Source organism: Lagopus muta, chromosome 3 (genome assembly GCF_023343835.1).
Source record: "Lagopus muta isolate bLagMut1 chromosome 3, bLagMut1 primary, whole genome shotgun sequence".
Lineage (NCBI taxonomy): Eukaryota > Metazoa > Chordata > Aves > Galliformes > Phasianidae > Lagopus > Lagopus muta.
This window is the reverse complement of record NC_064435.1, coordinates 20,716,553-20,729,987: the sequence shown is the minus strand read 5'-3', so window position 1 is coordinate 20,729,987 and position 13,435 is coordinate 20,716,553. Positions and strand designations below refer to the sequence as shown.

General features: G+C 40.8%; 1 protein-coding gene across 6 annotated transcripts in view; it reads left to right on the top strand.

Moving 5' to 3' along the window:
- The window catches only part of GRHL2 (grainyhead like transcription factor 2), a 63,141-nt gene that overhangs the window by 11,978 nt on the left and 37,728 nt on the right, over nucleotides 1-13,435 (top strand). For all 6 annotated transcript variants that reach the window (XM_048940085.1, XM_048940082.1, XM_048940084.1 and 3 more), the window contains exons 3-7: nucleotides 1,929-1,996; nucleotides 3,515-3,899; nucleotides 6,887-6,939; nucleotides 8,985-9,138; nucleotides 11,846-11,957. In XM_048940085.1, the coding sequence (XP_048796042.1) occupies nucleotides 1,929-1,996; nucleotides 3,515-3,899; nucleotides 6,887-6,939; nucleotides 8,985-9,138; nucleotides 11,846-11,957 (772 nt within the window). The remainder of the gene's footprint in view (nucleotides 1-1,928; nucleotides 1,997-3,514; nucleotides 3,900-6,886; nucleotides 6,940-8,984; nucleotides 9,139-11,845; nucleotides 11,958-13,435) is intronic.

Here is a 13,435-nt window from a genome sequence, read left to right as displayed (position 1 = left end):
AGTATTTATTAGCATAAATGCTTTTGGAGAATGGGTTTCTCAGTCTGCTACAATTATTAGATGAGTGTTCAGGGGAATTTATGCACAAGATGCCATATGCCGACATTAGCGTTAAACATTGTTTTATTTCATTACTGATTGCATTTTGAGAGATGTTCCATTCTTTTGTCTGTTGCAATGAGTAGGGAAGGGTATTTCCCAGTGAGAAAGAGGAACGGTCCTGTTCTCTGCTTGGCAGAATTACCAGAGTCTGTGAAGTTAATGTGGACTCATACAATTCAGGATGTGTACGACCATCTGGAGTACTGGCTTCTGTCCTAGCTATACCCTTGTATCTAGCAGTTCATTACTCTGCTGGATTTTTTTGTATAAGAACAGAGAACAGCTCTTTCCCTTCCCAAAACAATGTTTCAGGAAATATGTCTGTCCCCAGTTCCAGACAGTTGCAAGAGCCCCGGGGGGTTCAGATGGAATAAGCTGTGTTAATCTCAAAGCCATTTCCAGCATTCAGTAATTGCCACTTCTGTCTTAAAGTGAGAGAAAAGGATTGTTCTTGATGATGCTCTCATACAGGAAGTTGAAACCTAGCTTCAAGCCCTGTGCTGCACTGTAGAGGAGGATTTCCTATTCACAAGACTCTTGAATTGCCCTTGTTTATCATCTGCTTCATTTATTCTGACGTGCTGGTAATGGTGGTTTTTTTGAAGTGCTTTTCCTTGTCAATAGGAATTATTAGAATATACTTTTTTTTTTCTACCTTCTCCTTCTACTGATATTTGTCTAAACACTGACTCCCCCTTGGGGATAAATATATGATAAATATGTGAATGGGAATCAACAGGTGTTAGCTGTGGCTTGGATCACACTTCTAAAATTCATGAAAGCAGTTTGTTAACCAGAAGGACACTGGACAGGGAGAGAGGATGTCTCTAAGAGGAGGAAAGGCTCTGGCTGGCACTTCTAACACTACTGTGGTCTTGCAGATACAGTTGATGTTAACCTTAGGTACTGTAGTGCACTGTAATATCATTTTGTTCCCTCTAAATACAAGTGTTTTCCTGATCTTTTAATAAAGTAATTAAAGATAACAGGCATGAGTTTAGCCCATCCTTAGGTCTGTTCTTGTTCTTTAATCATGAATTGACTGCTGTGATGGCGTGGAAAAAATAGAATGAGAAGCGTTAGTTCCAAAATTGCTGGTTCAGCAAAGAAAAACACAGCCATGGCAGCAACTTTGCCCTTGGTGATTTCATTTCTATGTTAACTTCAGAAAACCAGCATGTGGGAATCTGTAAGCCATTTGGTGTCGATTTGAGTCTGGGGGCCAGATTTGCCTTAATTCTCATGGCTGCCATTGCACTCAGCAAAGCAGAAGTCAGTGCTCTCTGATGACATGCCAGCACACCCTGACCTCTTCTCATGCTAGTGAAGAGAAGGATGTGTATGCTTCCCCTGATACAAGTTCTGCGTCTTTCTGACTGCTCTGTAACAGGAGGACCTCACAGCTGGCTCTTGTGGTTTAATTGAAAACTTCCTCTAAATGTTCTTCACAGAGTGCTCATCAAAGCATCCCCTTTTCATTCTCATCATTTGTTAAGCAGTGAAGAGCCCATGTGTCTGTGTGTTTGGGAATGTAAGCTCAGATTTTGACTTGCTTTAACCTAGTTTGATATTCCAGAGATAGACATGTAAGAAAGAGCTTTGCTCCAGATTTATTTACCCAAGAACTAGAAAAAAGCCCCACAACTTCTACATTTCTTCTCTTTGAAAATTATCTTGTTCACAGTAAGTCTCCCAAAGAAAAACAGCTCCTTGCATCTGTATATTAGACAACTCTTGGTCTTTCTAGTTGTTACAGTAGAGCTAACTGAAGTTACAAGTACCTGACAGTTGCATTTACCTGACCCCATGCCTGATGTTGTTCTCAGGTTCCCAGAGATAAAAGGCTGTTGTCTGTTAACAAAGTGAATGATAATCAAGAAGACCAAGATAAAAGGTACAGTATTATTCAAAATCATACACCCAGATACTAACAGTGTTGATCAGTTGTGAACTGCAGGAGCAGTGATAGCTTGAAGGTCTATGGTTTTCTTCCAAAAGATACGAGAATGAAGGCTATCTGGGAAAGCAAACTTTACTCCTTATTACTTTTAATTTATTAAAAAATAGAGCAGGATTGTTACATATGCAATTTGTATGTAATACACAATTACATACGCAAAGTAGCAGAATTTTCATGGCTTGTGTTTTGTTCTTTCACTGCTGCTGAGATTAGTAAGGTCGGATTACATTGACAGTTGGCTATTGACTGCTTTTCCTTCAATTTTCTTAGGGCAGAAACTGAATGGCTTGGCTTCAGTAACCCAATGTGTATAGTTTTATTTGACATAACTGTCTACCCATAATCAAAGTAACTATTAAAATTGTTCCCTGAGAAGTTCTTGTCTGTCTTCTCAGATTTCAGCCCTCCTCAGCAGGCTAAAAGTTGTAGAGTCAGAGGAGCCTGATTCCTGTTTTAATTTAGACCTGTGCACAAGGGAGAGTGTGTTTAAGGAGAAATAACTAATTTTTTGCTATGCAAAATTTCTCAGTGTAGCTGATGTTGTACAAGCCTATCCATCTGTACTAGTATGCGTTAGGTGACACTTTAAAATAGGTAGTAGTATAAATCCACTGTTTCAGAACAGAATTAACGTTTTTTGAGGAGCAGTTTTACTTCTACTAACCTCAGAGAAGCTCCAAAGTTGAGTGTGGTTGTCAAAACTGGCCTCAAGTGAAGAGCTTGAAGAGAGAGGATCCCTAATGTCAGAAGCACATTTCCTGGGTTGAAGACAAAGCAGAATGTTAGATCTATTGCAAGGTTTATAGGTTAACAATTTTGTGTCAGAGCAACTCCTGTGAACAATCTGTTTGTTTTCAACAGTGACCACAGGCAGAGACGTGGGAATGCTGCTGGAGGTTACCTTGCAGCCACGATCTCGTTACTGATCTACTCTGATACAATAGGATTCCTGTGCTTGTTCTTTCAGAAGAGCATTGGTATCCGAGTCACACAAGCAGTAGTGTCTGGAAAGAGCATACAGCATGTGGATTTTGCTGTTCCTGCTTTTTCACATGCAAATTATCTACTGTTAGTAGTCCATACCTTGTGTTACTCTTTATGCCTTTTTGTGCCTAAGGGTTGTTGCACTCCTAGGTTGACTTCCCATCCAAATTATAAGCCAAGGCAAGTGTAATCCCAGATAGGCATAATTGATCCTAACAAGTCCTACCAATTATAGGTCAAATCAAGTGTATCCGTCTTTCCCAAGCTGTTGAAGAGTTGGGAATCTCTCCGCCTGCTTCACCATGTCGTGTGCCTAGGATTTGTTAATGTACTACTTGTTATGGCAATGGCTTATCGCAGTCGAAAGCGCACAGATCTCCTTCCCTGCCACCTAAGGTCATTAAGCTATTTAAGGAAGAGATTTACTTTATCTGGACAGTTTGTAATGTTTTTGTTTTTGTCTCACAGAAATTGTCTCAGTTCCACGGAAGCTCAGAGTAATTTGAGTGGGGGAGAAAACCGTGTGCAAGTCCTGAAGACAGTGCCTGTTAACCTTTCCTTGAACCAAGACCCATTGGAGTCATCCAAGAGGGAGTACAACACAAATGTGTCTGGCAGCTCCACGCCAATTACGGGGACTGCAGTGACTGTGATAAAAGCAGAAGAGTTCACCCCTGTTTTCATGACCCCACAAGCACACTATACGAGAGGAGAAAATGAGGAGCACCGAGGGGTTATCTTTGAACCGTATGAAGTGTCCAACATTGCTCCCCACACCAATTATCTCAAAGATGATCAGCGCAGTACTCCTGACAGTACCTACAGTGACACCTTCAAAGATGGAGGAACAGAAGTAAGTTTTTGATCTCAAATTAGCATCTAAGAACTCAATAAAAAGCTGTAAACAAGATAAGGGATTTGAGCTTGTAAACAAGATAAGGAGATTTGAGCTGTCCACAAAGGCCATTAAAAGAACAGTAATGTTAGTTTTAACAAATTCAACTCTCCTCTTTGTCATGTTGATACCTGTTTTTGCTGATTGTAGGGGACAATCCTGAGGTGTTTCTGAAGACAGTTTGTAAGTTGTTTAGCGGAAACTTGAAGAGTAACAGTTACTGATGTTTTGTCTTGGAGGATATTGTAGCAAGTAGAAGATAGATACCATTCCCAAGAAAGATCAGTTATCCATTAACTAAATCTGCCTTCAGACCTTTTCCTAACTGTAAGAAACAGCACCCATTTTGTAACTGGGAAATTCTTGATGTTCTTCTGAAAGTGCAAATGAGCAGTGTCTGTCTGCTGCTAAATAAACCTAATTTATTCAAAAGCTGTCCATTACACTAAGCTCTGCTCTGCAACATGAGCAAGGATGTGAAACTAGTGGGATTAGGGGAATGGAGGGATTAACAAGCAAGGAAATACTCAGATGCTTGTAAATGAAGAGGAGTGATGAGGAGAAGAGAGAGAAGGAGCTGTCTTGTCACTATTTTACACTGTTCTGCTGAGACAAAGTAATTATAAAACTAGCCTTAGTATAGTAAGTACCTCTGCCTGCAGCAGAGTAGTCCAAACAAGTCAGAGCTGCAGAAAGGTAGAAATAGTTTAAGGCTGACTCTGCTTATGTAAATAATTATATGTATTAGGCGGTAAAACTCTCCTAAGATTTTCTGCTCCTCCTCTGTGAAATGGTACAAGTAACAAATGAAAATAGGAAAGAAGCTACGTTAAGGGTAATTTGATCTTACTTGAATGTTGGAGAAGTTTGTTATATGTTTGTTACATGTCTGTTAGAAAAGTAAATTGTCTCCACATAAGCACAGTGAATGACGACATCTGGAGATGACATCCATTTTAAGATAGAGAAACCCATTTAGGTCAACTAAATGAATAATTAATGAGAGAATTTAGATTGCCAGTAAAAAATCAGTAGAATCAAACCTGGGATTAGAAACGCAGTTCTGCATTATCACATTGCATGTGATTTCAGCTATTTTTCTTTGTTACTGGTTAATCACTCTTTATAGAAGTCTGGTGATAATGCACACATGGCTTTCCAGGGGAGCTGCAGCCCAGCAATTCCATTATGCTGATTTGTTAGGGAACGTTGTGCTGGAAGCTACCCTAAAAGGCAGTCCATGCTGTGCACTGTCATATCAAGCATGCACAGGTGGTGGTGGGCAGAAAGGGAACTTACCTTTTGCCTTGCATCCCAAACTCTGTGTTATGGTGTCAGTAAAATTTTGTTTAATGTTTTTTAAAGTTGCTGGTAGTTTGTGCAATGTCTTCTAAAGCAGTACGGTGCTTCTCATCTAGGCTTTCTCTGCAGCCTGTGGAGAAGGAGGCAGCTCACACCTGATTGCTTGAAATGGCTGGCATGAATTCCATTGTGGCATCCACACCTCCATCTTAACTTCACCTCTTACAGGGGGTGAACTTCACCTCTTACAGCTTTAGCCAGGTCTCCCCTGTAGCTGCTTTTGTGCTAATATGGGACAGTTTTCATTGTAATTATCCCCTCACGGTTTAGATTTCCTGTGGTAGCTAGTGCATGTGGATCCTTGACTTCTGATTTTGAGGAAATACTCCTGACTGATACATAATAACTTTGCATTTCACTTCTGTCCTACTGGATATTTGTTGTGGTGCTTCTGGAAACAAAACAGCTTTCTATTGCTGAGCAGTGATCACAAAAGAAGTCCTGGAAATTAAATGTAATGATCCATCAGTGACTGAGAATCACTACTCACATAGTAGAGTATAGATGGGCTCATATGTTCAGGAAGGCAGAGTATAAATCCTTGATTAGTCTTCACAAAAGGACTTCATTTTTGAGAATTCTCCTGATATAATTTTTGTTTTGACAGATGTTTTAATTTTGTAATGAGTGAGTGAAAGTTTTACTTCATCTTGTAAAGTGTGCATTTTGCTCAAAGGAAATATTGTATTGAAGGCAGAATACTTCACAGAACCACAGAATGGCTGAGGCTGGAGGACCCTCTGTGCCCCTCTGGCCCACCCCTGGTCCAGCAGGAACACCCAGAGCAGGGGGCCTAGGCCCATGGCCAGGCAGCTTCTGAACATCCCCAAGGAGGAGACCCCACAGCCTCTGGGCAACCTGTGCCAGTGCTCTGGCACCGCACAGCACAGCAGTGCTGCCTGGTGCTCAGAGGGAGCCTCCTGGCACTGGGCACCACTGAACAGAGCCCAAATCTGTCTTCATTGCCGTCCTCCCTTCAGATATTTATGGACACTGATAAGATCCCTCTGAGCCTCCTTTTATCCAGGCTGAGTAGCCCCAGTTCTCTCCACCTCTTCTCATAGCAGAGGTGCTCCAGGCCCTTGATCAAAGCCTTAGCCTGCATCACTACACCTATTTAAAATAGCATGCAGCAATCTAAATTTGTATCAACATTTCTTTGTAAACCTTATGGACAGCTGGCCACATATAATTTTAAATAAAGCAGAACAAAACAAAAGTCACCATGAAATCTTTAGGAAAACTGATTTCTTCTGAAAGTGTGCTTGTCTTTGAGATGGGGTATGTTTTTACAGGTTTGTTTTAGAACGAATTAACGTACAAGCAAGAACTACAACAAGGCAGAAGATGTTTTTCAGTTGCATTTCTGTTCGTTATGAAAAACTCTAAAAGCTTGGTATAAATGAACTTTATCAATTCTAGTGTGAGGACCATTTAGTCTTCACTTTGGTTTTTAGGGATTTCAATTTTAAATGACTGATGTTTTTTTCTGAAGGATTCTCAAGTAAACACAGTTTTGCTTTTGTTGCTGTTTTCTGTTTGTTTGCATCAAATTATACCTAATTATTGTTTTTGTTTTTCAGAAGTATCGCAGCGTGTCAGTGGGGGCTGAAGAATACATTTATGAACAAACAAGGTATGGCATCAGCTTTGAAATATGTTGGCAGGCATCATATATAAGGGTTATCAAGGAAATGCTCCCTTGTCCACTTCCCACCCTCCTTTTGTCAACCTGGGGCACTTGCAGACCTCTCTTGACACTGAGCAGCATTGTCCTTCCCTTCTCTGCATGCTAGTTTTCAAATCTGTGTGTATCTTCACCTGTTATCTTACCTTGGTTTGGGTTGAAACTTCTCTCGAGCCCTTGAAGTTATGTGAGATTAAATCTGTTCAGAAGAATTCTCCAGATAAAGGGGCGCGGCTGTGACAGCTGAGTCATGGAAAATCTTCCCCACCTTTTCAGGATGGCAGGTTGCACAGCTCTGATGTCTAAGGTGGCTCAATTAACTCTACTGACCTTTTGAAATTTCTGTCTTTTGTTTTTTTTCCTTCCAGCTTTCTTAGTTACTCCTTGTAGGTTTTCTGGGAAACCCTCTGTCTTTTTACAATGCTTGTTATTATATTTTAAGTTTACTTATAAAGTTAGTAAAGCAGTTATTTAAAGCCATGTAAAAAACAGAGAGTTTTTGTAAGTTTTGGAAAAAAAATTTAAAAACGGAAGTTTGAAAGGAGCCCTGACCTCCCTGCTAAGAACAGAAAAAATGCCTGCACAGAAAGGGCAGACGCTGCACAGTCACTTAACTATGGCAGATTGTTATCAATGACATTTATAAGCCGATGCTTAATTTTAATCTCGTGAATAGTTCTGTTTATATCTGAGAGATTATACATGTTTTAAAAAACAGGAACATGCCTACATTATTTTTTTTTTCCTGGAGTAGGCACGGCTGCTTCTGTAGCAGAGGTTTCTTAGAGCCTGATCTTTTTTTCTGAGCAATATTAAAACAATCATTAACTTCAGTGCGCTTGGAACTGAATTGCTGTGTGGGCAGTACGTATGAGGAGATCTGTAACAAAGAGTTCTACAGACTTAGACTGGCTGTTTATAAAATCAAATCCCGAAGCATTGGCCTTGCTAACAGTTCTCAGGCATTCAGTCTTTTCTGCTATGATGCAGGTCCACTTTGTACTGTAACCTCCAGATACGCACTAAGGAAAGAAAAGTCTTCTTTCCCAGGAGTTCTGTGGAAGTTGTAGATGCTCAGACATTAATGCTTCAGATTGAAAGTGATGAATGTGAAAGTAATTGAATACTTGATACAAAAGTCCTTAAATACATGGGCTTTAGTTAAAATCCATCGTGAGATTTAGAATAGCATTTTAACCGTTTGAGTGGCTGAAGGAAACTCCTGCTATAGCACATGCTCTGGTTTGCCAGCTGAGAGCAAGGAGAAATTTCCCAAGTAGTAACACAGAGATTGCACAACTGGCCAGGGGCAGCCTGTCTGGGGTTTGCTGTTAATGGAGCTTTAAAATTTTTGTGCTTTAAGATTTGCTCCTGAAAGTGAAAAGAACTAAAGCTAGGTGTTTTCTTCTGATTCATTTTTAAAAGAAGACTTGTAAAACCTTAATTGCATATTTTCTTCAAATAAATGAACTCCTGCCACTCCTCTTTGTATTGCTTCTCTGCCTAGTGCTTGAAAATAGCAGTTGGACTTTCTGTTCTTCATGTGCATCTTTTGCAGCAAGTTTTGTTCTGTTCTTACTGAATTTCTGTTTCTGTGGCACTACTAAGTGTAAATGTCTGTGGAGGTAGGTGATTTCCTGATTAATACCATAAATTATGCTTCATTCCTTCTTGGCATTTGACACTTTCGGTGGGATACGTAGCCATGTTCTTTATGATGGTTCTTGGTTCTTTCCAGAGAAAGTAAAGACGAGGTCTTTGATCCGAGACACTTACAGTTCAGATAGTTTTATGCTCGCTTGCCAGACCCGATGAACTCAAAAGAAGAAATTTGCATTTTTCAATACTTGTGACATTTTCCAAGCATTTTATTTGTTTCCTAAGCCCTTTGCCATGTATATGTACTGTATGAGATATGAAATGTGTGGGGACAAAGAGAAAAGGAGAAAGTGATATGGAATTTATTGTTGTTTCTTTCCCTGTCCTTTCAACAGCACTTTTCAGTATACACTAGAAGCTACCAAATCTCTGCGTCAAAAGCAAGGGGAGGGGCCTATGACCTACTTAAACAAAGGACAGTTCTACGCCATTACGCTGAGCGAGACGGGTGACAACAAATGTTTCCGGCATCCGATCAGCAAAGTCAGGGTATATTCCAACTTCTTTCCTAGATGGGAGTGGAGCTCTTCATATAAATATAGTTGTGGTTGGTTGGTTTTTAGTTTTTTGTTTTTTTTTTTTTTTTTTTGGTGGAAGAGGACAGAAAAAGCGTACTCTTACGTCTGATTTAAAGGTGGGAGAGTGATATTGCTGGTGGTCTCAGTGTTGGAGTTAATTGATGAGTTGGGAGCGATCTACTTTAGTAGATATATACATACCTTAGTGTATGATTTTGGCAGAATGATCATTGCACAGATATTGCTGCTGACATGGGTGAACTTATCATTGCCCAGATTAAAAAGAAAAATCAGAGAACTGCCACATTTGCTATGTAAGTCCATCTTTATCTGTGTACTTCAGCAGGTGCTCTCCAGTGTATTTCAGATAAAATGTGAAGAACTGAAGCCATCCTCTGTGACACCAATTTTTAAATAGTTGCACTGGTTAAGTGTGAGCTGTCACTTGATGTTCACCTAGAAATATGCCAAAATAGATGATTTGCATCTCAGATTCTGAAAGCAAAACTGAAGCCGGGTGTTCAGCAACATCTGCCTAGTGAGCAAGACTCCTCATTTCCCTGGTGATGTTTTTGAGTAAGCAAATCCTAACCCAGTAACCTTGAAATGAGCAATTGAGCCTCAGAATTGATGCCCTGCAAATTTCACCCTGAAGCTGGAAGGGCTGCATATGTATGAGGCTGCAAAAGTGTTTCCATCCAAATAAATGTTCCTTAAAAATGTTGTGACTTTAGTCACAGGAACCAATGAAAATCAACATGAGCAGTGAAGCAGACAGCAAAGTTATATCATAGAATCATTTGAGTTGGAAGAGACCTTTAAAGGTCATTTTGTCCAACTCCCTTGTAATAAACAGAGACATCTACAGTTAAACCAGGTTGCTCAGTGCCTGATCCAGCCTGACCTTGATTGTCTCCAGGGGTTGGACATCCACCACATCTTTGGGCAACCTGTTCAGTATGCTTCTGTCATACATGAAGTTTAGAGACACGCTTTCTAAAGGCAGTGATTTGTAAACCTGAACAATAGTTAATTTTTGGCCTGGTTTCCTAAGGGCATGAGCTTGATGATGGTTTCACTGTTGACTGAAGCTGGTATAAGACTTCCCTATCGCTGAAAAGTCTCTGCCTTTGACATCCCCTCTTTATGGTGCCAGCTCTGCCATTTCTGCAGCTGAAAAAGGAGTTGGGGATCTGATCTGGCTGTAAGCCAATCCTTGTAAGTCTGATTCACTACATATACACATGAGTTTTGAAGCAGCAGAAGGGATGGAATTTGTAAAGGAGAGATTTCTTCTAGCAAATATGTGGTTTAAAGAAGATCATGAAATCACACACAACTTTCACAGTCCTGTTGTGTTTACCAGGCACTCATTCAAGCAACTGATTAATTTACTGCCAATTTCATCCAAACCTGACAGAAGGGCAAGGTGTTTGAAGGTATTAAGCCTCTGCAAGTTCAACGTATATGGTGCCTAGAAGAAAAAAAGAATAGCACCTCCCCTTGATGATGAAAATCTACAGTCTTCCACTCTGAGCTGCCAGTTCTGGTTAGTGTGTGGGCTGGCCAACTAGCACATACCTGCTGGCCAGTCAGTATGCAAACTCAAGACTCATCCATGTCATGTGCTGCTTTTTACCCATTCAGCAGTACGACACAGAAGATGTATAATGATGTCAGTTAGCTTTTGTAGGTCACGGAGCACATGAACGGTTACAGTGGTGAATGTGCATAGGGACATAGGTCATGAATCAATTGTGATCCAGTTCCTTGCTTATGAAACAGTTTGTTGTTGTTTTTATGAGCTTGGTGACTCAGGGTTAAAGGAAGAACAGGAACAAAAGAAGATGTGTAGAAGCGACTTTGTTGTTTTGTTCTCCGTTATTTCTTCTCTTTGCAGGTTTCCTAGCATGAGCATTCTTTCATTGTTTTTGTATTTTTTATTTTCCTTGACTACAGCAGGGCTTTTTAAAAAAGCCTCTGTTACTGATGTGCAGTTTTGTATAATGTTTCAATCTGTTTCCCTTGAACCGCACAGTTTAAACAGGGGGAATCCAGAACTTGAACAGAAAAGCTCAGTGAAATCCAGTAAATATTCATGCTGAGTTTGTCATTACATACCTGTATGCAAGAGTCTTGCTCCTAAGAAGGACATTTGGACATTAAAACTGTATATTCATGTAAGAATATGAAGAAAAGCATCAACATTATCACCAGTCACGCTCAAATACTTACATTTTGTGGAATAAAATTTGCTTGAGGTTTTGGTGGTTGCAGGATCTTACCTACTACCTTTTTTGTCAGGACATAATTATGTAACCCACAGAAGGCTTCTCCTTTTAACTCCCAACAGCACAAAGATACTGAATGAGACTTCTCTCTGAAGTTTTTGTTCCTCCATTGCATTGTCATCAGTATCCCATGCACAACTAAACTGCCTTTTGAAAATGTCCTACCTTTACTTCTAGTAAGTCTGAGCTCCATAAAAATACAACCACTATTTTAAAACTACATTTCTTTAGTTGTGAAATTTTACATGCAATTGCAGTATTGGACTGCAATAAAACCAGTGATCTTTTACAATCCAAGCACTGTGGGAGAGCACTGATTAGAACTGTTGTGTTTCTGACTATTAATTACATATTAACTAATGCACCGTCTGCTGTTGATTTTCTTAGAGCGTGGTCATGGTTGTTTTTAGTGAGGATAAAAACAGAGACGAGCAGCTGAAGTACTGGAAATACTGGCATTCCCGGCAGCACACAGCAAAGCAGAGGGTCCTTGACATCGGTAAGTATGAGAGGATGTTTTGGAGAAGACTGCAGAGTGTGGAATTCTCTGATGCCTTTCACAGAGATGTGGTGGAATATGTTGGCAGTGGCTGTGTGGGTTACGCCCTAACTTTTAGCAGTGACTTATCCCTGCTAGGAAAGACTGTATGGTCTGTGAAGTAGGAAGGAGACTTGCAGACGAACAGTCCTCAGCAGTCATGGAGTAAAGCTTCTACTTGTAAATGTACTTTAACAGTGTTCCCTCTTTTGCTGGGAAGTTGGTGTCTGTGCCTTCTCAGGAGCGGCTGAAGCATTTCCTTTTGCTTCTCTATGACTGGTCCATTCTTCAGTCCAGTACCAGCCCACGTAATAGTTAAGTTAGCAAATCTAACAGAAAGGCTTGCAGGAAGATGTAAATGTTCGGGGCTGTGTTGCTGTAAGGGCCTCACTGTTGTGTAAGTGGAACCTGAGACTTAAGATACCGTCATTATGATGACTGCAAATAAGCACCCAGGTCTCCTCCACCACCTGTTTTTGAGTCTTGTCAGTGTTGGAGTAAAGTGAGGGAGAGATGCTGAGTTCTGGTGTGCTATCCTGAGAGACCTGTTTACTGTTCATCCTGTCTAATTCGCAAGCCCATCTTGATCAGAACTGCTCTGTCTGTGTGCTTGGGAGATTAGAACACAAGAAGAGCACGTACCTGTTGCACAGGAGCCTAAAGTTGAAATCTGTGGGAGTGTCTAGACATCAAGCACTTCTTCCCTCCCACGGACAGTTTACACACGCAGCCATCTGCAGCTGATCCCTGTCAAAGGAGATGGTGAGACCAAAGCAGACAAAGTCTATCTTGTTTTCACTGCCTGAGGGAACCAAACCATTGAATGGCAGGAATGAGAGGGAGCAGGGCGGGAAGGGAAACAGAGAGAGGACACTGATGAACATACTGTACGACTTCATGGGGGACCAAACACCTCCAGCACTGGGAAGTGTTTCCCAGAATGGTCCTACTCATACAGTGCCTTTTGACTTTCAAATGCTGCACCCTCCAGTGAAGTTGGCATAAATCAGATGTGTTTGGTCAAAGCCACTGGTCTTCTATTCCAGCATCTCCTCACTGCCTCTTGTCTTATTATCATGGTTCTGGCTGAACAGTTTCCCCAACTTCTGTTTTTCTCCTGTGGGGGTATTTAAGGCAGCGAAAACTCCACCTCAGCCCAAATGACTCCTGTCATGACACGTGGTAAAAGAGCCAATATGTCATGTCACAGCTGTTTCTGAAGGCTGCCTTTGTGCTAGTCCCTACAAGCTTATGGTGCTAACGCATACCTTTGAAGGGATGTGCCAGAGAGCTCCTTCCATTGCCGTGCCAACACCTTCTGGCACTGCCACATCAGTGTTTTGTCTGTGGTGTGCAGCACACATCAGTCCCCATATCCAGCAGCTCAGTTTATGATACATATTCTGTAAAACAGTGCTCTGAGCTGTGTGTTTACCCAT